The sequence below is a fragment of the Rhinatrema bivittatum genome, chromosome 3, assembly GCF_901001135.1.
Source record: "Rhinatrema bivittatum chromosome 3, aRhiBiv1.1, whole genome shotgun sequence".
NCBI classification, from domain to species: Eukaryota; Metazoa; Chordata; class Amphibia; order Gymnophiona; family Rhinatrematidae; genus Rhinatrema; species Rhinatrema bivittatum.
Window position 1 is genome coordinate 82,066,884 of NC_042617.1, and position 25,871 is coordinate 82,092,754.

General features: G+C 41.8%; 1 protein-coding gene across 5 annotated transcripts in view; it reads right to left on the minus strand.

Annotated features, from left to right (window-relative positions):
• The window catches only part of NRXN1 (neurexin 1), a 2,509,029-nt gene that overhangs the window by 2,455,740 nt on the left and 27,418 nt on the right, over positions 1-25,871 (minus strand). The window contains exon 3 of one of the 5 annotated variants that reach the window (XM_029593409.1): positions 17,227-17,532. The exons of 3 other annotated variants lie outside the window; for them this stretch is intronic. In XM_029593409.1, the coding sequence (XP_029449269.1) occupies positions 17,453-17,532 (80 nt within the window). In that variant the 3' untranslated portion in view covers positions 17,227-17,452. Of the gene's footprint in view, positions 1-17,226; positions 17,533-19,659; positions 19,781-25,871 lie in introns of those variants that run through there. One more of the 5 variants, XM_029593408.1, reaches the window with a different exon arrangement.

Genomic DNA, 25,871 nt, shown 5'->3' on the forward strand with positions numbered 1-25,871 from the left:
TCTCTATCAAATCAAATGAACAAGATGACTATTATTCAATGTAACAGTTGTGGAGCTTTTATCTTGAAGCAAACTATCTGGAAGCTGTTACACGCGCCGATCATGGCAGACCCGCGGCTCGGCCCCTCTCACCTCTTTCAAAGTGATCCAGCACCTGGTCCCTCATCCCTGGCAGCTGTGGGCTGCCGGCTCCATCCTCGGGCCCCCCCTGGAGCCTCCAACTCTGCTACAGTTCCTGATGCTTCGCGTCGGGCCTTTCCGTGTGGCCCGTGGAGAGACGCCATCCTGACCAAAACCGCGCCCCTCCCTAGGTGCTTGCGCACACACAGCTGATCCTTTAATAGGGCCCACGATGGGAACCTGGCTGCGGCCCTGGATAATGACATCGGCTAAGCTCCGGTATATAGGCCGGGCTCTGCTCTCTCAGATTGCCTTTGCAATCTGAGAGAGCAGGTCCCCTCGCTAGTCGAGTACTCGTTAATTCTTCAGTTCCTGTTCCCAATCCTGATTGCCTTTGTTCCTGTTTCCTTGTTCCAGTGTTCCTGTTCCTTCATCTCTCCTTCAGATTGCTAACCTGGTTTGACCCTGCATTGCCTGACGATGGCGTTGTCTCTCTCCAGCCTCGGACCTCTGCATTGCCTGACTACTCCATTGCCTCTCTCCAGCCCCGGACCTCTGTATTGCCTGACCATGCCATTGCTTCTCTCCAGCCCTGGACTTCTGCTTCATCTGACCATCCTTTTACTCTCTCCTTATCTAGACCTCAGCCTTGCTTGCCACTGCTTCCAGACTACCACCAGCCCAGAAACCAGCTTGCTTAAACAGCCTTTGTCCTGGACGTGGTTCATTCAGGCTTCAACCTGCTCATGCTTGAGCGCCCTCTGTCAGACTGTGTCCCTATTGGCACCCGGGTCTCCAGGACTCTGCTTCATCCAGTACAGACTGATACCTACACCAGTTGCTGCCTCTGGGCTGACCTCAATCCACCCATCGACGGCCAATGACAGAGGCCACCTAAATCCAGCTGGTTCTGGCACCCAAAGACTCAACCCGTGGGGAACGAGGGCTGGTATTGGTGAAGCGCCAGCTGGCCTCCATCCATCAGCCCTCTCTGCTTGCCGACAGTGGGGACCCTTAGGATCTCTCCTACGGGTAGTGTCAACCCCACCTCGGCCCAAGGCTCCACCTCCGGCGCAACAGAAGCTTAGGGCTTGCCCCATTTGTTTACAATTTTCCTCATTGAAAATGGTTATTCCATCTTAAAGCTGAATTAGCTACAATAAAAAAGGAATAGCAACTTCCAAGGAAGCCTCATTTACTTTATAACATTCAGGAATCCCCCCCACCCCCAAACCACCACAGAAGAATCAGAAACCCAGAAACAAAGGGTTTATAGTTGGCTCAAAGACACCCATTCTTCACAATAGTACAGTCCAGATGCCCTCTTCCATTTGTACAGAGCATCTAGAAACCCAAGAATAAATGGATTGCAATGGGTTCTGGTAGGATAAGACCTGTGATGAAGAGGTACCCACAAAATGCCTTCTCTGTATTTGAAAATGAAGAAACTTTAGCAATGAAGACTGATGTGGGATCAGAAAGGAAAGAAGAAACCCAATGTGCACAGAAATTCTATAACTCAACCAAAACCCTTTTGAAGAAGTTCATTGTTCTGGAAGACTCAACCATCAGAGACACTAATTTATGAACCCTATAGTTAAATGCCTTCCAGGATCCTCAGCTGGTAGAAATGCTAGATAGTCAATGCTATCAATAAAGAAAGTAAGGACTCTGAAGTTAAACTTGACATCCATCTTGGAAATAATGGCCTTGCTAGAAAGAATATCCAAGCCATACAGAGAGATTGCTATACTCTAGGTAAGCAGATTAGGCACATGGTGAAGACTATTGCCTTTTCAGAAGTGTTACCTGTTCATGGAAAGGGGAAGGAGAGGCTAAGCCATATAAATAATTTCTATGCATGGCTCAAAACCTGGTGTAGGGATGAACGTTTTGGATAAATTGAGGGCTGGGACTCTGTATGGAACAGTAAAAGGCTCTGTGTCAAAGATGACATACATCTGTCTGTGGTAAGAAAAAGGATCCTAAGTAAAAAATTAAAATAATATACTATAAGGTGGGGGTGGAGAAAGGAAATTGAAGACATTAACAAAAATCAACTAAATAAGGCAGAAAAAATGTCCAAGGAGAGAAGCTGGAAAACTATGAACAAATGCCCATAGTCTGTACAATAAAATCCCAGACCTTCTAATAGTGGAAGTAGATTTGGACATTGTTACTATTACAGAGACATGGTTCACTTAGTCTCATGATTTGGCTATGACCATCCCTGACTGTAACTTGTTTAGGAAGGACAGAATGTACAGCAAAGATGAAGTAGTAGCTCTTTATGTTAGAAACAATATTCAAGCAACTGAAATGCAAGGGACATGTGTACCAGATATTAAAATCTGGTACACATGAGCGAGTGGATATTGTATTTTATAACATGAATGCGTAACCGTGTGCATGTGTATAAAATTGGTGCAGTCATGTGCGCATGCTGGGAGCCACATGCACATGAAAGCACATGTGCTCCTTTTAAAATCGACCCCAAAATTAACAGCGATCAAGAAGTATAAAGTTTCCCAAAAAGCAGAACACGGAACAATACTTGGGGAAACTAAGAAAGGTGAAGAAAAAAATCAGAAAAGCAAAAGGTCAAGCAGAAGAAAGGATTGCTAGAGGTAAAGCGAGGTGACAAAACATTGTTCAGATATATCTGAAAAAGAAGGAAGGTCTGAATGGTAAAGTAAAATTGAAAGGTGATGAGGAACAATGTGTGGAGAGAGATGAAGAAATGGCAGAAAAATTAGACAAATACTTCAGTTCAATGTTCACTAAAGAAGTCCCTGGAGAAGGACCATTGCTGGTAGACAAGATCATAGATGGGGATGAGTTGATGAAATTAGTTTACAAAACAGAATGTATGGGAATAACTAGGCAAACTGAAAGTGGAGATGGCCATGGGGCCAGATGATGTATTGAGGGAGCTCATAGATCTGCTGGCAGGTCTACTGAAAGACCTTTATATTTATTTTTTTTAATTCTTTATCTTTTGCTTTCACATTATTACAAGAAACATAATATACTGAAACATCATCTAGACCAGTGGTTCTCAACCTTTTTTTGGTCGGGACACACCTGATAGATAGTTGTCACATGTGTGACACACTGAACACATGACTGTCATGGGGCTAAATGTAAACATATACTTTGTATCTACGGGATCCACCCTGACCCCCCAACAATGGGTGCAGAACAGAACTAGGCCATTCCCCTTTCAATTTACCATGCAAAAAAGATTTCTGGTGTCATCTCAGTAACAGCAACATAAACACTCTCTCCTACCAGGTGCAATAGCCCTCCTTATGAAAAAACAATAATTTACCACCAATACATGTCCTATTGAGAAAACACAACAAATAATATTGATACAAATGCCTACATGCTAGTAAAATACTTCACAACGGTCACACACATAGAATCGACCTTCACCAAGTACAGAAAGACCGCAAATTACAAATATGGAGACAAACTGGAATGGAAAACCAAAAAAGCTACTCTGCATGCAGAGCAAAACTGAAGAAATGGAAACAGAAATATAGCACCTAATAGACTCCCAGGATCTGCAATAATGCACACAAACTAATGCGCAAAAAGTTACATCTGCATTATGGAACTCATTCAAACAGTAACAATCCTATCTATGAAAAGACAACATTACAAATATTTAACCAGGCCCTAAACACCAATACACCTCCTATGAGGAAAACCAGAACAAGCCAAGCTGTTATAGATCCCTACACAGAAACTACAAGCTTGCAGAATACCTTTACCTTGGTCACACACACAGAACACAGATAGACCATCACCAAATACAGAATAAAGTGACCATCAAGTTAATGATTTTGTTTTCCCATTGTTGCACTGCATACACTCAGTCTGGCTTCTTGCTGTTTCCAATTCAGTTTTTGTCTCCACATTTCTATTTATACATTTCTCAAGTAATATAAAATAATTCTAAAACTAGAATAATAAATATAAAACAGCTGATAAATAGAATAATATCTGATCATTAAAAACTTACAAATTATTAAAAATTCCCTAAACACCAATAAAATATTTCAAACGGCAGCTACATCACATAATACCCAATAATTAAAATGGCAGTCAATCAAGAAAGATAAACTTAAAAAGCCACCTTTACTTACCCCTCACTGGCAACTCTCCTACTCCTTTCCCTTGTAGGCCTCAGCACACACCAGAAGCAGCAATGGCTGGTGAAGCTCTGTTCTGACGTTCCTCTTCCTTAGGGTCCATGACTTGTCTGTCTCATACACACATACACACTTTCTGTCACACACACACCAGTCACCTCCCTAACCAATCTTTCTCTCTCACACACACACACACCAGTCACACCCCTGACTGATCTCATTCACTCATATACACCAGTCGCCTACCTTACCAATCTCTCTCTCACACACACACCAGTCACCTCCCTGAGCAGACTCTTGCTTTCACACTTTTTTTTTTCTTACACACACAGTGTCAATCACACACATTCTCTCACATACTTACACACATGCAGGCACTCTCTGTCTCTCTCACTCACCCCCACCCCACATGGCAACTATTGCACAAGGCAGCTGGTATTCTGCTATTAAAGCAGTTGTGACAAGTTGAGAACTGCAGCAGGGGTGACTCCTCCGGCCCCGCAGCGGTAAGAAGGCAGCACTCAGCTGTTTGCTTGTGCTGTGATCGCAGCCGCCTACTCTGTGCTGTGATCGCAGCACAGAATGTGGCCGCGGGGATTTCCTGCCATGTGGCTATTTGGGAAATCCGTCGAGTAGCCATGATGTGCAAGGGCTGCGGGAGTCAGTGACCGTCTCTCTATGTGGGCCATTGTTGGTTGCACGGGTGAGTGACTGGCCAAGAGCAGAAAGGCCGCGATTCTAGCTACAGGAGCCAGGGGAAGTTCACGTGCTACGGAGGGTGCAGGGAGGAGGGGCTGAGAATAGCGGCTGTAGGCTGTGGATGTGCAGAGCCTCGGAAAGCCAATGACAGGCTCCCCACAGTATGAAGAGGCTGCGTTTTGATCGGCAGGAGCTAATTGATCGCAGCCTGAAGAGAGGCAGGAAGTGTTCCCGAGGGGAAGGGCTGCAGCGGCCATGAGTCTCTGAGCCTAGTGCTACTACGGTGAGGGAGGAGAACTGCAGAAAGCATTGGGGGGGCTTACGATTTAGGCCCTAAACCTGCTGACATCAGCGGGACCATATTAAAAAAAAAAAAAAAAGTTAAACGCCGCAGACCCGAGGCAACTAATCGACGGATTTCTCAATCAGCTGCGCGGCAGGAAATTGCCACGACCACATTCTCAGCTGACTGTACTGCGTCGCGATGATCGCAGCACAGACAAACAGCTGATTGCTACCTTTTACCGCTGGGGGTGGGAGACTTGGGACATGAATTTAACAGCGGCAGCATGGCCCTTTCTTCTCCCCGCGTGCCTGGTAAAACATCACTTCCTCTTCCGGGCCGCAGGGGCGGGACAAAGAAAAGGCCATGCTGCTGTTGCTGGCTTCCACAAGCACTGCTGCCGTTCCACTCTGAGCTTGAAAGTGCCGATAGCACGGGCAGGAACAGCAGCAGTGTTACTTGAAGAACTGTGTGCGTCTCGCTGGGGTGAGGAGAGGGAGGGAAGAGCGGGAGACCAGGAAGTGCGCGACACACCTGCCGGTGCTTGGCGACACACTGGTGTGCCGCGACACACCGGTTGAGAACTGCTGATCTAGACAGCTGTTAATTATAAACTAACCAAGAATTGTCATCATCGATTAAATTTTTCTTATTAAACCTCTGCCGTAAATGATTGTAAAAGGAAATATTAGCAAAATCCTCACATTACGAATGGAAAGATAAAGGTAATAATAAACATTAGGTATATTATACATTATTTCGGACCCTATTCTGTTCAATACCGGTCTATTTTCCCTCGAGGAGATCTTTAAGACCGACTGGATCTATAAATGAATATGTTTTACCTTCCAGTTTTACAATACACTTACAAGGGTATTTTAAACTAAAATATCCCCCTCTGTCCACTACTACCTTTCTATATTGTAAAACATTTCTTCTATGAATTTGTGTGGATCTAATTAAATAAGGGAAAATCCATACTTTTTGGCCATAAAAAATACATGTTCTATTTTGAAAGAAACACCTCATTTTGTTCTCCCTATCTGTGGAAAAAGCAAATTGAACCAAAAGAGTCCCCTTTGATTTTATTTCTAATTCTTCCTGGTATTTCTATAGGACTTTTAAGCTTTTCTCCCTCTGAAGCCTCCAATAGTGAAATCCACACCTATTGTTAATTACATTATACCATTGGATACGTGTTTAGAGTCCAGTTATTTGGTTATTTTCCTTTTGAAATATGCCACACACGAAAAGGAAGGCCAAGTTGAGGCCTCCTTGTGAGGTGGCTATACAAGAAATAGGACAAAAAACCGTATTAGAGTGGTTGGACCCTGTGAATAACCCAAGTGGGCAGGCTGCTGTAGGTGAAACATCAGAACGGAATGATTCTCCTCAGGCCATAGAAACATCATTGAGCCCTGGGGCTCCGGCTTCACCATCACCTCCTGGAAAAGAAAGGGGGTATTCCCCAGTGAATACAGGTGGCCTATACGAGGAGGTCTTATCCCCTGTCACATGGTAGGAGCAATGGATGGCTGGCGTCATCTTGTGCAAGTCTTGGGGGACCCTCCTGACCCCCCACAAGACTTGCCAAAAGTCCCTGGTGGTCCAGCGGGGGTCCGGGAGCAACCTCCTGCACTTGGGCCATCGGCTGCCAGTATTCAAAATGGCGCCGATAGCCTTTGCCCTCACTATGTCACAGGGGCCGACCAATGGCACCGGTAGCCCCTGTGACATAGTAAGGTCAAAGGCTATCGGCACCATTTTGAATACTGGCAGCCAACGGCGTGAGTGCAGGAGATGGCTCCCGGATCCCCCGCTGGACCATCAGGGAGTTTTGGTAAGTCTTAGGGGGGGTCAGAAGGATGGGGGGGTTGTAGTTAATTCAATTTTAGCCGGGAAACAAATAAGAATGAATGCATCGGGGGCCCCCCTTGCTGAATGCAACGTATCTGCCCCCCGACGAATACGAATACCGAATACAACGTATGTCATCCCTCTGCACATCCCTACTACCCTTACCAATAAGCCTTGATACTTTTGATGCAACTCCAGCAATGCTCTCTGCTTCAAAAGCAAGGGAAAAGGGGAATTGCATATAGACAGCAACCAACGAGGCTCTGACTTTTATGGTCAGGGGAGCTGATAAGCATGGGTGTAACCTGCACAGAGCAGCAGTTACTACCCTTTAGAGAAGGCATGAGATTACTACCCTTAACCAATAAGCCTTTTTTATTTATTTATTTATTTGAGGCCTTTTTTATACCGACTTTCTAGATACAAATCAAATAAAATCGGTTTACATATGCTGTTGTTGCAACTGCAGCATTGCTCTCTGCTTCAAAGTAGGGGTTGGGGGTGGTAAGAAAGAGGAATTTGGATTCAGAGACAACCAAGACAAGTTATAACTTTTTTTTACAGTCAAGGGTACTGATGCACAGACATTAAGGAAAAAACACAGGACTGTTTCTATGGCCAAGTCCATAAGACAAGTACATAAAGCCAAACTGACTGATACAAGGGGGTTAGCCCGCATGGCACAGCAGATACTACCATGGGCAGCTTCTTGGGCAGATGGGATAGACCACTGGTCCTTTTCTGCCATAATTTCTATGTTTCTATCGTGAGCTAGTCCTCGTTTAACATGCAATAGTGCCCTAACGTGGCATGATGCATCACCCAGTAAATTGTACCTGAGGCAATGGAGAGTGAAGTGACTTGCTCATGCTCACAAGGAGTGGCAGTATGATTTGACCCCTGGCTTCCCTGGCATCTACTTTGCTTTAATTATTGGTACAAACCCTGTGGGTACAAGGCACTCACACAATTTTCACCAAAGCACTCTGATTATTACCACCTTACGAATGAATAAAATGCAAGTTTGGCATTTTAAATGAAAGCAAAAAGGAATGCATGGTACTAATCATTCTGAACAAGATAGCAAAAGCAGGAGGCTTGGTTGATACCTCATTTATGATTTATAATATAAAATAACAGTGCTCAAAACCCTTTAGTAAGGGTTTTAACATTGTGCTAAAGAACATTTAAAAAGGCTTTTCAGAAACCAATTCAGGATTTTGAAATAATGCCAAAACTAAATTATTTATTTGATCATACATGAGTTGGATGGAAACAATGTACAACATGCAATGCTACAATGCCACTAGGCTAAAAAAAAAAAAAAGAAAAAAGAAAAAGTCAAGAATACCACACATAAAATTGTATCATTCTTAAAATGATACCCTAAAACAGAAACAATTGAAATTTCCTGCTTACTTTAACATTCTCAACTCTTTACACCTTTCTGAAAAATATATTTCAGTTAATTGCCATTTTCTCAATTAGACTTAGATGGGATATTTTATTTTCTTTTTAATAGTCCCATTACATCCCAAACACTGTAGTTCTGATCGACCTGTACAGTGAAATCTCTGGCCCAGAACAGATAAAGCTAAAAGTAGTACCGTTGAGAGCTGCATCACTGTTAGTGTTAGTTTTATCTGCTCTTGAATCACTTACTTGCATGGAAGGCATAGAATTTATTTACTCCCAGTCTACTCAACTGAAAAGTAACTAACTTTTTGAAATACTTGGTTCACTGCTGAATCCTCGATGTGGGTTCAGATGATTTTAGGTGTACACTGTGTGGTCCATTTGGCATACATATTTCTGTGCATAGTTCTCCAGTGCCTAACTGTTATCTATGTATGGTAGTTCTTCTGTTGGAGCTTTATTCTGTATACATTTCTTTGAAAAACTTCCAGGTCTATCAAATGTAGAATTATTTTAAGGTTTCTAAGGTTCTATGTAGTCCATTTCTAAACCAATTGACCTTCTACCTATAATTTAATTCTTTGTTCAACCTGAGATTGCAACTATATTTTAACCAGATTATTGTTATAAACTAACACAAATGTAATGTTTATTTTATGATGCAGAGAAATATCTGAATTTACATGACAAAATCATTCAGAGTTCTGTGTACACGCTGCATACAATTATAACTATTATAGCGGTATCAAGCCAATTATTTTTCTTGAGTTACAAATATATTTTTAAATATTACTCATAACAATTAAAAAAACAAACAAAACAAAACAAAGAACTGTCTTATAAAGATTCATAAGCAGACTCTGGGGCTCAGGCATTAAATTGCCACAGTGCAGCATGGTACTATTGTTATTTAGCTCTGTATTGCGTCAAGCTCAATATGGTAGCGCTGGATGAATATTTCATTTCATGCTAAAATAATAAGGTTATGCTCATTCAAGCACATTTCTACACTGAACTACTGAACCATCAGGAAAATGGTTTGGAGTGAAGGAGCAAAGGAGATTTTTTTTTTTCACTAGAAAATCAGAGAGTGTACAAAACTGCCCTGATATAGACACAAAGCAACATAGAAGATGACTTCAGAAAAAGACCAAATGGCCCTTCCAATCCACCCAGTTTTTCTGTTCACACTGCCAAAAATATATTGCAGCCACCATCAGTAAAATGTAACTGCTTGAAAAGATATCATGCCTTCTTCAAGACAGTTTTTGTAGTCTTCCATATTTACATTCCACTTTCTTGCAAGATCTCCTATTTAATTAATACCCAGATCTCTCCCTTCCCATGTCAAACCAAAAGACTTTAGTAATAATCTAAGAAATCAATATTAAGTCACATGGCAAGTGACACATTTATGTGGGGAAGGTTATTCCATTTTTATTGAATTCCCCTGTAACAGAGTAGTTGGTGGAGTAGTCTGGGGAGAAAAGTGAGTAGGATGAAAAAGGAGAACCTGCACATGGATGTGACCCACAGGATGGAAGAGGAAGAAAGAATATTGAGCAGAACAGAGCCATAACATAGAGCTTTCTGCATCGGTGCAGGAGGGAGAATCTGGCAAAAGACTGTATAGGTATGAATTAGGAAGCACAAGGGAGTCGGTAGAAATGTCTCCAGCCCCCTTACCCTTTTTGTGGGGTTTTCATCATAGAAAGGGGAAGGAGTGGGCCTCACTTGTTCCTGTCCTGTTGGCTTCCCTTAAAAATGGTTCTGTCTGGTCTTAAAATGTGTGTCAATGTTTCACATCAAACAAAATGGCCTCGATCTTAGGACTAACCAGCACCATTTTGTTGTACAACTGTAGATTTGTATGTCCATATATCAAAATGACACTGGCCCCAGTGCCAGCTGGAACCATTTTTATGGGGAATCTATCTAGCAGGGCAGAAGTTACTGTGGAACAATTCGGCCCCATTCCATGATGACTACCTCCATGAAAGGGGTAAGTGAGGCCCAGGGAGGCCTCAACCCTGGAAAATTTGCAAGAGAGTGGGGAAAGAAGATGGGTTTGGAGCGATATCCAAGATGACCTCAGGAATTAAGGCTGGGGTGGGAGGTGGAGGAATCCAGGAGGCTCATCCTCAGCTCCACCAGAACTTCCGACCCCCTCCCTTGCTGCTGTTTCATGTGACTCTGTGTGAAGTTCCATTAGGGCAGTCAGTACAAAGCAGTGATGTGACAGAGAGTGCCATCTTTGCCACATAAGCTGAGCAGAGACCTGAACATTGAAGATCTTTGCATTTCTAATAGGCATGTGCAGAGGCAAAATATTTGTTTCAGCTCACTTCCATTCATTGCATTAGCTTCAAATGAAAAAAAAAAAGATTTGTTTCATTTGTTTACCATTAAAGTCAATGGGGGAAGCAATGCAACCTATTTTTGAGATTCAAAAGTGTTTTTTTTTAATCAATTCTAAAGAAACATTTAGGTAGACACTATCATAAGATGGAAGAGAACTCCGGGGGCAAGATGGTCGGTGAGTAGGATGCTATGGCAGAGCTCTCCCTGCGAGGCATTTCCTTCTTTTTGAATTTCTTAAGATATCCTTATGCCTCATACTAAAAGGAAAGGGAAATTAAGGGGAGTGAGTGCTATCTCATCTTTTCCGGATCCCCTTCAACCCCGCATCGAGGGTTTCTTTGTAGGAGCCGTAACTTTCTCACTGGAGGGCTTGGCCGCTGGAGAGATGACGTTGGAGCATGCGCTGTCCCCTTGACCTTCGACATCACTCTGAGCCCGGGGGCGATGAGCAGGCCTGCTCATCCTGGAGAGGCGAACGGGCTCTCCATGGTGCCGGCAACGGCAGAGACCTCCCTGGTTTCTTTGCAGGGATGGGTAGTGCCAGAGTGACGGAGTGAGACCCGGGAGAACATCGAGGGATCTCAGGGAGAGCTGCGGACAAGTTTTACTGCAGTTTCTGAAACAGGACAGGTTTCTTCGAAGGAGGAACAACAAATAGCAGCACTGAATTCCTCTCAAGGTACTGGACCGAGTTCAGGCACAAAGGTGGAAACAGGAGTTGCACAGTTAAAGCTGGAACTTCTGTGTTGAGATTACTATGGCCAGTGGAAATGTCTTTAGAGGGGATTTGGATTGTTTTAAAATCAATAGAATCCTCAATATCATCACTTTCACAAATTACTATGGAAACAAAGAATCAAACTGTGGTAAATACAAATTTGATATCTACATTTAAAGAGAAAGTGGAAAATTTGGAAAATAAAGTCTCCAATTTAGATAAAATACAACTAAAGCTTGTCCAGTCGGATTTAGTAAGTAACAGGAGACTAGAGAACAATGAGAATGCTCTTAAGTAACATAACCTTAGAGTGCTGAACTTTCCAGTTATAAATATGATCTCCCCTTTGGAAATGTTTAAGTTGTATATTCAGCAAATTTTGAAAATACTGCAATCTGCAAGGCCAGTAATTATAAAAGCTTATTACCTTCAGCAGGCAGATCAGGCGGAAGGAGAAGCTATTAGCTAAACATCAACAATGGATATCTCACAGATATTAGAAATGTCACAAGAAATGGGAAGAGATTGGTGTGTAAAAAAGGACTTTTATTAAAACTTGCCCAACTCTGGCCAAGTTTCGCTCACAATCGGAGCTGCATAGAAGAACTTTTTGAAAGAACGACTTTAATCAATGATCAGTATGGTATACATATAGGGCCAGATTTTAAAAGGTTACGTGTGTAAATCTGGAGGCTTTACAAAAGGAGTGGTCCTGGGGGCAGGGCAGTCAGGGGGTGGGGTGGGGCCAGAGGCCTCCAACAGAGTGGCCATTGCCACTGTGTCAGAGGATCGCGTGCCAGCACGCTGCTGGCACATGCAACTTGCACCTGCCCAGAGGCAGGCGCAAAAGGTAGGATAAACATTTTAGGGGGGTTAGAGTAGGGCTGGAGGGGGAAAGGTTAGGGGAAGGGGTGGGAAAGTTAAGTTCGGGGGAAGGGAAGTTCCCTTCCAGGATGCTCCGATTTCAGGGCGGCCTGGGAGGGAACAGAGGAAGGCAGCGTGGCTCGGTGCGCAAGGTGCACAATTGTGCACCCCCTTGTATGCGCCGACCCTGGATTTTATAACATGTGTGCACCTGCATGCGCATGTTATAAAATCGGTCATACATGTGCGCGTGCCGGGTAGCTTCTTTTAAAATCTACCCCATAGTTTTTTAGGGTATTCTTGTCAACGCATTTGCTATAAATTCCGCGGATGCACCCGTCTTAAGATTTTCAAATAATTCAAATTAACTGAACAACTTCATTCACAACTTAACACCATGACCAGTAATGTATGTCGAATCATTGTGATCAATTGAACCTCAATATTGAGAGGAAACCTCATTACAAAAAGAGTGGTTGTTCTGAATTCCGGCGAGCCACATGAATCAAAAAAAAAAAAGTCACTTACACTCCAGTATGCACTGCAGCTTTGATTCATGTGTTGACAAGAATACCCTAAAAACTATGGGGGTAATTTTCATAAGGATTTACACGTGTAAATGTAACTGCTATTGTAGCAATTTTCAAAAGCCATTTACTTGAGTAAAGGACACTTACGCGAGCAAATCCTATGGACCATTCATGGCATATATTGTAGCAATTTTCAAAAGCCCACTTATACGAGTAAAGTGCATTTACTCGAGTAAAATCCATTTTTAAGTGAGTAAATGCTTTTTAAAATCAGGCCCTATGTGTATACCATGCTGATCATTGATTGAAGTCATTCTTTCCAAAGGTTCTTCTACACAGTAGTCCCTGAGGCAGCTCCGATTGTGAACGAAACTCGGCCAGAGTCGGGCAAGTTTTAATAAAGGTCCTTTTTTACATACCGATCTTCCTTTTTAACGCGCTACACAGCCATCTTGGATTGGCTGCCAATTTGTTTTTTGGGTACAAGAAATGGAAATCAAAGAAAACCACTTTTGGTCTCATTTATTTTCATAGTTAATTGGTTACCCCTTGTTTCAATGTAAACCGGTATGATAAGACACCAGTCTTGAGTATCGGTATATCAAAAGTATTTAAATAAAATAAATTATATTTGCATTCTTGTCTGACCGAAATAATGTATTGAAATATTTCTTCAGAAACCTTCAATTTCCTTTTTATGGCCGCCAGATTTGGATCTATCCAGCCGTGATCAAGTCAACACAATTAGGCAGAAAAAGTTTTCTTACTATGTGTGCCGAGAAACTCTGAATAGGAGATAGATTTAACTTGAGATACCCTTGTAAATGTTGTATAAGATACTTAAATACAAATTATGTATTCTTTGAGCCCGATCAGCTTAAAGCTTTTCTTTCTGCGCACACCCTTGTAGGTTCCACCAGTATTTCGGCATAGATATAAGTTGGGAACTACTCGACGTAACTATTACTATAATTATATATTTTCTTTTTTGACGCTTCTATTTTCTGCCCCCATATATTACCTATAATTTTGGTGCAGGTATTGTAAAAACTTGTAAGGTATGTTTTCTTATGTTTGTATAATTCTTGGTATGCACTAACTTTTCTGTACAAAGATGTAGTCTTGTGAATAATATATAACCCGAAAATAAAAAAATTAAAAAAAATAAGATGGAAGAGAACTCCAAGGCACTAAGGCTGTGGCAAGGTAGCTCCAAAAGTGGCATAATTAGCATAAGGTATTGTAAAGGAGCAAAAGTCTACCAGCAATGGCAGGAGTTCTCCAAGGCACCATCAGAGGAATAAGCAGCAACAAGACAGTCAAGAGTACCCCAAGACTTCCAAAGAGGGTACTGATAACAATGGCATGAACTCTCAAAAGCAACATGAGAGAGACAAAACCTTGACTTTTACAGTCTGGGATACTGATACACAGACTTAAGGGAAAAAGTACAGGACTGCTTCCACGGTCAAGTCCATAAGCAAAGCACATCAAGCAGTACTGTCTGAATTTTCAAGAAGGCTTATCATCAGGTAAACATGTTGCTAGCAGAAATGTTTTATGGGTTATCATAAGGCTTGGTGATAACTGCAGGGAGCAGCAGTTACTACACTTGAAAGAAACATTGGGGGGGGGGGGGGGGGTAACCTGCATGGAGCGATAGTTACTACCATAAGAAACTTGCTGGGTAGACTGGATGGACCATTTGGTCCTTTTCTACCGTCATTTCTATGTTACTATGTTACAGTGGCACCAAGTGTGGTGTGAACATCTTATGGCACCATGAAAGGGGAACAAAGCAGAAATGGTGGCAGAAAAAAATTACAGGCACTAAAAGAGTATAAAGCAGCATAAAGACTCCAAAATACCAGTAAAGGTGAAAAGCAGCCATCCACAGTAGCAAGAAAATGCCAGGGTGTAGAGTCCAGAGTATGGCAGCAAAGCAAAATGACAGCAAGAATCCCAAGATGTAAAGTTTGGGTATGGCAGCAAAACTGACTGACAGAAAGAGCCCTAATGTGTAGCATGAGGGGTCTAGCAGCAAGGCAAAATGGCAGCAAGACCCCAGTTTATAGAATGGCAGCAAGACACCCCCCCCCCCCCCCAAAGTGTAAAGTCTGAGGTATGGCAGCAAGACTAAGTGGCAGAAAGACCCCAATGGTATAGAGATTGGGGAATAGCAGCCAGGTTGATTGGCAGCAGGACTCCAAGTACAAAGTCTGGATAAGGTAGCAATTAGAGATGTGTATCATACCAGTAATCGTTTCCAGTTTCGTTTTCGTAGAACCGCGCCATCTTAAAAAATGGCGTGGGCCATCCATTGCTCCTACCGTGTGACAGGGGCCGGCCAATGGCACTGAGAGCCCCTGTCACATGGTAAGGGCAAAGGGCCATCGGCGCCATTTTGATTAGTGGCATCCGATGACCTGAGAGGTGGACATCACTCCTGGGACCCCCGCTGGAACACCAGGGACTTTAGGCAAGTTTTTTTTTTTTTTGGGGGGGGGGGTCGGGAGGGTGGGGGATTATAAATAATTAGATCTGAAGGGTTGGGGTGGATTTGGGGGGGTTTTTTCTGTGTGCTCATTCTCCCCCCCCCCCTAAAAAAAATCAATAAGAAAACCACATGAAATTTCATGGGGTTTTCCTATCATTTTCGGGCCGCCCCGAACTGCGACAAAATAGGAAATATCGTCTATATTTCCTATTTCATCTAAAACGAATGCACATCCCTAGTAGCAATGCTGAGTGGAAGAAAGACCTCTAATATATAGGATACAGGAAATAGCAGCAAGATGTGGAGAGATGTCTGACTTCCTGTTGAAGCACTTGCCACTTATCAGATTTAGTACAAGAAAATGTTCTGTCATGTTCTGTGATATAAGCTTTAATTACATTCCTTACTTGAAATTGATCTTGCTACTGGGAGGAATTTTGGGTTTCTTGTGAAATTTGCTTTCTGATTTAAACTTTTGTCACAAGCAAAACATGACAATAATCACTCATCAATATGGCTTTCCTAATAATTTTTGAGATTTGCTTTATTAAAAATAATTTTCCCCTTATTGTACAGCTGAACACAGTCTCTTCCTTTTGTTGATTTTCTGGTATTGCATTGGTTCTCTCTCCTACCATGTGACAGGGGCCGGCCAATTGCACGGATACCCTGTCACATGGTAAGGGCAAAGGGCCATCGGTGCCATTTTTATTAGTGGCAGCCGATGGCCCGAGAGCGGGAGATCACTCCCGGGACTTCTACTGGACCACCAGGTACTTGTAAAAAAAATTTTTTTTTTGGGGGGGGGGGGGGTGGTTGGGACGGTGGGGGAAGCTAAGGGATCAGTTTTAAAGGGTCGGGGTGGGTTTAGGGGTTATTTTTGTGTGCCGTTTTTCCCGCCATCCCCCAAAACGATAAGAGAACCCCACAAACAATTTTGTGGGGTTTTCCTATCGGTTTCGGGTAGCCCCCGATTTCTGATGACTTTGAAAATATCGTATGATATTTTCAATCGTCAGAAGCACAATTCACATCCCTGGTGATTAGACAACTAGATGTTTGAGGGCTGCATGGTGATGCAAGAACCCCAAGGTGGTACATATGGATAATGGCAGTTAGGCAGTGTCAGCAAGATCCCCAAGATAGTACAGCTGGGGCATTACAGTTAGGCAAAGTGGAAGCCATAGTTACCTTGCCTGCAACTGTTCTTTGCTCAGCCCAGCATAGATGTGAATGGGCCATAGATTTCAGTGAGAAATATAAACAAATGAGATGAAAATTTGTTTCATTTATAGCCACCTTCCTTTAATTTCAGGATTCCACAAATGAAACAAGAATTGACTTATTCATTGCATTTTACCCATTTGTTTCAAATTAATGCACATCCCTAATTTCTGATAGACTGGTGCCAGAGAATGAGGAGGGACAATGACACAACTGGACAGGGGAGAGAAGCCAGGTGTGCTAAGAGAGGCTTTGAAAATGTTTTGGTCTCGATAGTGGAGCCAGCTGCATACTCATCTGCTGCGTAAACAGTATTACTAAACCAAAGGACAGTAGGCAAAATCTCATGCCCAACACTTATTTAATGTATTGTGTATACAAAATTTATAAATATATACAATACAGACTTGTGTGAGACATTTATGCATATAGAATAAATTCTAAAATCATTGATCCCCCACTCATACCGCATACATTCCATTCATCCATAAAACCACAATGCCTATACATCATCAATAATATGATATTATATGATATTATACATTCAGAACAACCCATTAACATGTGTTCAAATATTCCGACGAGATTTCTCGTTTCGCCTGCACACACAGGCTTCTTCAGGGAACCTCCATGTATCGTACTCCAGGGTCACATATATTGTTATTTGCAAAGCAATTTTCTTGCTATGATGTAATTACAAGTAATCCCTCTATTGAACATATATCATAATTGATTTCGTGTCTTCTCAAAACGATATCCTGTGGCTCTCCATACCATGCATGTATTCTTCACACAGCCTCCAACTGAAATACATTAAATCACCATAACAACGAGTTTAAATATCACAAAACCACCAATCATTTACCTTAAATAGTGCCCAGATATGTTCTTACCCACATTCATAAGCCACAATTTTCCATATCTACATTTTCAATAGGACGCTGACTCCTCCCCTCCCCCTAATTTCCATCATATCGCATGCAAAAAGGCCCTTTTCGCATGTGATATGGCCTTATCGCATGCTAGGGCCCTAACGCACGCGATAGGGGGTTATTTTCTAAACCCTTAAGTTAGCCAGATAACTTTAAACCTGCTTCCCGGGCTTAAACAGGAGCCCCTGATTCAGGTACTGGGTAAGTGGGAGGGCTTTGGGGTGAGGATAGCGGCATGGGAGGGTGTTAGGGGGGATCAAGGAGGCAATACTTGGTGAGGCATTAATAAGGGAGAGAGGGAGAGGGCTGGAGGACAGATTTTTGTGATGGAGGGGTGTCAATTGGGCTTCGAAGACTGTAGTTATGCGCTGTTTTTTTGTTTTGTTTTAAAGGATCTTTTTAAGATATCCTGTTAAATGGCTGGTTATCTGGCCACATAAGGCTAGATAACTTTCGGCTTCTATATTCAATGGGCTGTTTATCCCGCTGAATATACAGGCCAAGTTATTCGGCTAAAGTTCCGGCTTCAGTTTATCATGAAATATCAGGATGTTTTTTTTCCTTCTTTGATCATGTACGGCTAGAGAAATTTGTTAAGGACAGAGCTAGATAATTCCCTGTTCCATTATGTTTCATCCTTTGCCAGTGTTTGGGCCAAAGTAATTGGGATTATAATGGGATTGAATTAATAGAATTAATCATTGAGCATCAGTTTTGTTTTTTTTTGTCCTTTTTGTTTTTCTTGGTTCTCATTATTGTGAGATTATTTTTAGTTTTCCTCCTTGACCTTCTGATATTCAGCTGTGCTTGAGTTGCTGAGGCTACAACATTATTTGTACGTGCAGACAAAATATGTAAGAATATTTCCCTTTGATTTTTCTTTTCATGCTCTCTGCTATTTTTTTATGTCATTATCTAATTTTCTTGCCAATTATCTGTAAAAAAATTAAAAAAGAAATTATCTTCTATCTACAGTAAAATATCTGTGCTATATTCAGTTCTATAATGAGTTATATGGACTAACATGTAAATACTCTTCTTTATCTACTATTCATCTGATTATGTAATTCAAGTAAAAGACTGGAAACACATATGTGTAGTGATTATTTTTTTTATCTTTTGCTGTTACCCTGCTCTTTGAGAAATAGAGCACCTACCAGCAAGGCCTAGAAACTGTGTTTCTACCTAACAGAAAGAATCCTGGAGCCATTCCACGCATCATGAGGGTTTCTGGGCTACACATGTTTATACTTTATTCTACTACTGTATTTAGAAATCTAACCATGTGAAATAATTACAACCAAGCCTTTTATGAAGCCCCTTAATGATGCTCATATGCCATGGGCTCTGTCATTTAAAACTATATAACCGTAAAATCTCTGAGGGAGTGGTTGGGATTGCAAAGCTGAATTGTTAGTGTGGATGGGCAGACCAGATAGGCCGTGTGATCTTTATCTGCCGTCAAATTTCTTTGTTTCTAAATAATTCTCAAAAGTACTTTCTGAAATGTTGTTGACAACTACTGAAGCTCTTAAAATTCCACTGATTTTCATTATTCTATTCTCAAAAGAAATTTGTATTTTTATCTAAAAATAATGGGCCAGATTTTAAAAGTTCTACACACATAAATCCAATGGATTTACGTGCATAGAGTGCCCAACGCGCGCTGGGCCTATTTTATAAAGCCTAGCGACGCGCATAAAGCCCCAGGGCTTGTAAAAAGGGGTGGGGGCGGGGTCAGAGGATCGCATACTAAAGGTTTGATAAAAATTTTGGGGGGGTTATAGGGGGGGGAAGGTTAGGGGAAGGGGGGAACACAAGTTATAAAATCGGTCATACATGTGTGCATGCTGGGTAGCGCGTGCACATGTATGCCCTCACGCAGGCCTTAAAATCTACCCCTATGGGTACCATCTAAGAATGTTTGATAATGTTTTAATCAAACAAAATTCTATTTTTAACATAACTTTATATACCTGCAGCATAATGCCCTCATAAGTCAATATCCTCAGAAAATCTTGTCAAAATCTGGTTGTATAAATATAGAGTGATAATAAAGCTCTGTTAAAAGGGAGAGACTGGACCAGTCCCACTGCATGCATGAAGAGTTCAATTTTTCCTGGAGAAAAAAATCAGAATTACAGTTAAATTAAGACTGACTCATTCTTTCCCTTGTGATGCAATACTATATGATTATCCTGTATAGATGGAACTACCTAGGTATTCTACTGAGAATTTCCAATCACTTTGGGGAAATTTTTCAAAGGCATTTATAGAACCTGGATAAATATTTACATGAGAAAGTCGCCCTGGTTGAAAACTGTTCTCTTCAAAATACCTACACATGCAAGGTTTTCACAGTAATTGTATGTAACTGTTTGTTCAAGGAACAGTTCCTGAAGGTTTACGGGATCTTAGATAAGTGGTCATTCAGTTATTATAGTGGACCGTGAGTATAGCCAGTAGGGATGTGAATCGTTTTTTGACGATTTAAAATATCGTCCGATATATTTTAAATAGTCAAAAATCGTTAGGGCCACGATACAATACCAATTCCCCCGATTTATCGTTAAAAAATCGTAAATCGGGGGAAGGGGGAGGGCAGGAACTTACTTACTTGCCCTAAACCAATGGCAGGAAAACCGGCACACTAAAACCCCCTAAAACCCACCCCCGACCCTTTAAATTAAATCCCCCACCCTCCCGAACCCCCCCCAAATGCCTTAAATTACCTGGGGGTCCAGCGGCGGTCCGGAACGGGCTCCTGCAATTGAATTGTGTTGTCTTCAGCTGGCGCCATTTTGCAAAATGGCGGCGGCCATAGACCAACACGATTCGACTGCAGGAGGTCGTTCCGGACCCCCGCTGGACTTTTGGCAAGTCTTGTGGGGGTCAGGAGGCCCCCCAAGCTGGCCAAAAGTCCCTGGGGGTCCAGCGGGGGTCCGGGAGCGATCTCCTGCCGCGAATCGTTTTCCGTACGGAAAATGGCGCCGGCAGGAGATCGACTGCAGGAGGTCGTTCAGCGGGGGTTCCGCTCCCAATAACAAGAGCTGAGATTTCAACTGTAAGAATAATTTCCTCTTCACCTGAGTCTCCATAGAGACATCAGGGAAGAGCTGTATACTTTGTCCACAAGACAATGATTCTTCATTTGAAGAAAGAAGGTAAGGTCCAAGCTAGAAAGGGGTGACAGTATATCCCTCTTCAGGATTCAGAACTTTTCGTTTGTCAGGAAGATAGTGTTGCAAATTAGTAATTGTTCCTTTATGAAGCTCCATTTGTGTTTCCACAGTATCAGCCTATTGTCCAACTCAGAAAGTCTATTAGATGTACCTGTGGAATATGCACACAATTGTGAAACTACATTTGACAAATTTGATTCGATATGGTTGATTACATTCCAAACATCCCTTAAAGAAATATCTCCAGAGGTCTCTGCTATATCCCACTCCTGTTTCATTGCACCTTAAATCTCCCGGGGCAATGAAATAGGAGTGGGGACAGCAACTAAAGTCCTTCCAATAGTCAATGAGGGTGTAGTTCCTAAGGATTCTTCTAATACATGCTCTTAATTAGGTGAAGAACCTACCATATGCAATTGCATAGAAGAACTCATGACCTCAACACAGTTTACCTTCTGATGGAGCTGTGGGTTGGGAGGGAGGAGACTTGCCCTGGGGCTCAAGGAAGTTTCCTGTTTCTTACTCAGATCAAGGTGTAGTGTTGAACTTGGATGATTCACATATAGATCCATTGGTCTTCTAACAGGTATAGACATCTGGAGAGGACTTACAATCTTTTTCTTTCCATCTTTTAAACTGGAGAAAAATTGGTATAAGGGCATGCCAGTGGTGGCATGCCACAGGAAACCACTTTTTGAAGACCCCTTGCACTCAGTTGTCATCAGTGCCGGGTGGCTCTGAAAGTGTCTGAAGCAGCGGCTTCCCTCCCAGGGTCTCGTAATTAAGGCAGGTCTTAGCAGTGGTCCGCCCACAGAGTCTCATTTTGTCCTTTACCCACCAGGTCTTTGAGCTGAGGACCATTGTTCAAAAGGAAGTGTTGGTGCAACTGGCATGTAAATTTTAGGGAAATTGTGTGTGCACCAACTAGGAGGTGTAACTCATGTGGGGTAGTTTTAAGTGCATAAGTCCTTTTTGAAAATTGATGTAACTTACTATATGTGAATATTTGTGGCATTGGTTATGCAGTATTTTGAAAATTATTCTCCCAATTTGCATATGAAAAATCTATAAAAATTTTACATTTGAAAGGGTCATGATTAAAATTATGATGTTGAGCAAAAATGTTATTTAATGCTTGATAATGTTGCAAAATCAAGGGCCAAATAATTGTTGCACTGCCCTGATGACGCGGTCGGCGTGTCATCTGGGGGCGGTGCTGTGGGTGTGGTTTCGGCTCGGGGGCATTCCGGGGGCATGGCCATGGCCTCCGGACCAGCCCCCAGACCGGAACATGGCACGCGGCAGCTGGCCCAGCACGCACAAAGGTACGCCTGCTTCGAGCAGGCGTAACTTGTGCGACAATGGTAGGGGGGGTGGGTTAGTTATGGGGAGGGGAAGGTGTGGGGAGGCGGAAGGAAAGTTCCCTCCGAGGCTGCTCCGATTTCGGAGCGGCCTCAGAGGGAACAGGCAGCGTGCGCAGGGCTCGGCGCACACAAGTTGCACAAATGTGCACCCCCTTGTGTGCGCCGACCCCGGATTTTATAAGATGCGCACGGCTACGTGCGTATCTTATAAAATCCGGCGTACTTTTGTTCGCGCCTGGTGCATGAACAAAAGTACGCACGCGCGCTATGTTTTAAAATGTACCCCTTTACCTTTGGGTTCCAGCTACCTTCCTGGGCAGAAGGAACCCTCTAGTATCTCAAGAGAGAGATACTTCAAAAGAATGACCTCTCCTCTTGGAGGGAGATTGCTGAAGAACCCTGAACCCTGAGGGCCCAGAAGTTTTGTTAAATTCATGACATCACCCAATGGGGAGTATGAAACCTCCTTTACCACTCCTACTTTAAACTTACATCATATGCTTCATGCTGAGTCTGTAGAGACATTGATGGTTCCTTACTAAGGGGCAGTATTGGGACTCCCTTACATAAAGAAATTAATCCAATTCTTGTACCAGATGTGATCCAGGTGCTACAATTATCACTGGGAAGTTGGAAGAGACAGTACTAACACAATATGTAAATGAAAAACAATTCCAGAGGACTCAGTCTAGAGGAGCCAAAAAGCAGACAGAGCAAGGAGAGAGTGGAGTTTCACCCTTGCAATATAGATGTCAGTGATTATCCCAGGAAGCCCTAGGACCATTTGCAAAAGAGATCAGATTATTGTGAAATCATGGCATTTTAATGCAGCTTTTATTTCCAAATATTGCTTATTTTATCTGGTGTGATGAGTATTCTTGTCTGCTTTTCTTTATGACCATCTGGTTCTTATTTATCCCCATTTAATGTACCAATGTCATTTGTTTTATCAAATTAGGTTTTATTGTTATTTGATGTGTATTTATTTACTGATCTCACAATTATTTGAAAGATTTGTTCTGTATTGTTTTATACTGATTTCTTAGGAATGCAATTTAGAAATATGTGTTTTATATATTATTTTATTTATATTTGTATTATTTATGAAAATTTATATATCACCTTGGGTGTATTGAAGGAAGGCAGTTAAAAATATGTATAAATAAAGAAATAAAATTCCTATAAACTCTTGGGAAGTGCTATGCAAGTGTTTAAAGTAAAGGCTATAAAGTAATTTTTAGTTACTAAAAATAGGCTTAGTTTAGTAATTAAAATAGGTTTCATCTTCCTTCAGGATAATAATTCATCAACATTGTATCAGAAAAACCACACTGCCTTGATGCAGCCAGCTGCACACTATTGTCCCCATAGCGCCATGGAAAAAAGTGCAGTTATTTCCCACAGTGCTGCCGGTGATAACGTGAAAAACATTATCACCCACAGCACCGCCAGGACATAACTCCACCCAAACTCTGCCCACACTCCTCCCCTTCCCTTAATTTGAACAGTACGGCCACGATGCAACTGGTATTGCGTGCGGTAGGGCATTATTGCACACAATAAGGCCCTAACACACACGATAAGGCTACATCGTAGCTTGATGAATGACCCGGATAATTTGAACGTTTGGAACTTGTAAAGAACATTTAGACACATTAGTGAAAAGTGAATATTCTTTAATGTAAGAGAACATTGCAAATGTACATCTGAAACACAACAGGAACAATTTCTGTTATATCCAAATAGATAAACAGTAAAGTTTGTTTTATAAAACAATTTTAATTATAATAAAATGAAAAAAAGAAGCCATGATTACATTGGTCAATTGATTACTTACTATAGCCATGGTTCTGATTTGTTCCACCATATGAGTGCTCAAAAATGATAATTTTAGATTTTCAAACTTTATTTTGGTTCATGACAAAATGTTTCTAAAATTTAGTATACAAGACAATAAGCCATACTGTTAGCTTGCAAACAACTTACTACCCTTACCACCTTACTGATAGCTAGAATATGTCAAAGAACAAATATGATTCTTAAAATCAGAGGATGATTTAGAAGATTTTAATTCTACTTCGATATGCACAAGCCCAAAAAAATAGATGCAAAATCTGACAAAACAAAAAGCATAATGTGCACTTTAAAGAATTAGACAGTAACTTTCAAACCGGCTCATTTCCACATATACGTCAGCCCACGCTCAAGTACACAGCCATTTTAAAACATACACGTGCATATGCGCACATTATAGAATAGCCTGTCCATGCACATGTGTGCCCAATTTTAAATGGGCATGCGCATGTGCGTGCAAATCCCGATTCTACCACGTAAATTGGGGGATTTTAAAAGGGGTGCACACAACGCCATTCCCAGTTTTACCAGTTCATCCCCAGTTAGCCCAGTTAAGATATAGGTCCTCCAACCCCATCTGATTTGATAGCCTTCACTTCCCCCAGTTATCCCCGATCGTTAAAACCCCACAGATCTGCCTCGTTTCCTTTAAATGTTAATCTATATGGCATCAATAGTAGAAGTAAAGTTATGCGGCAGGGAGCTTTGGCATGTGCTGTGTCGCATCAGTATTTACATGCACATCGGTCATACCCCAAAAAGCCAATGCCCCTGCCCAGACCACACCCACACCTCTGCCCCATTTTGAAAACATTTGAGATGTGCGCGCTGTAGGAGATATACGTATATCTCGGCTTTTAAAATCCACTCGGTGCACATGAGCCCAACCTTATTTATTTTATTTAATATTTATTTCTATACCGGACTTCACGAATAGAATTCACATCAGGCCGGTTTACATGGAACTTAGGGGATAAACAAGTGTAACCAAACAAGAAGGCTGAAACAAGCAAAGTAACATAAAACAAGGGCATTGAACTTGGGGGCTAAAGTAGCCAGGAAGAAAGGTAGAGCGGAATTAGCAACAAATAAATAAAATATTTATTTTATCTTATTTAACATCTCTTTTATACCGATATCCGTTCGCACATCGCATCGGTTCACAATAAACAAAAATAAAAATTTATTTATTTATTTATTTTAAGTTTTTCTATACCGGCATTCACAATAGATATCGCATCATGTCGGTTTACAATTAACAAGTGGATAGGTAACAAAAAAGGTAAAAACTAATATTTATCTTAATAATAATAATAAAACATTAAACAAGAGAAGGCTAAGGTATGCAGTTACAATAAAACAAGGGAGTAATACAACTCCAAACGGGTTATGAGATTAGTAATTATCTCATTCCTTGGGCTGAGTCCGAAGTGTCATTTTGACTAGGGGAAGGCTTGGAGGAAAAGCCACGTCTTCAGTTTTCTTCGAAAGGTATGAAGGCAAGGTTCCAGTCTTAGGTCAGTCGGTAGTCTGTTCCAGAGGACAGGGCCTGCTGTGGAGAAGGAACGATCTTTGGTGGTTTTTAGACGGGTGTATTTTGTGTGTATCACGCATCCCCTAATTAATGCTCGCGTTGGGTTTTTTTAATTCAGCTCTTAATGCTTAGACAAAATAGATCTTTGTGTGCTCAAAACTCCTATCTTTTTTTTAAAGACGCTGTGAAGCTAATCCTGTTAAAATGAAGATGTCTTCGCAGCCTGCAAGCTGTTGCCAATACTACGTGCAAGCGTTAAATGCAAATATCAGCCCT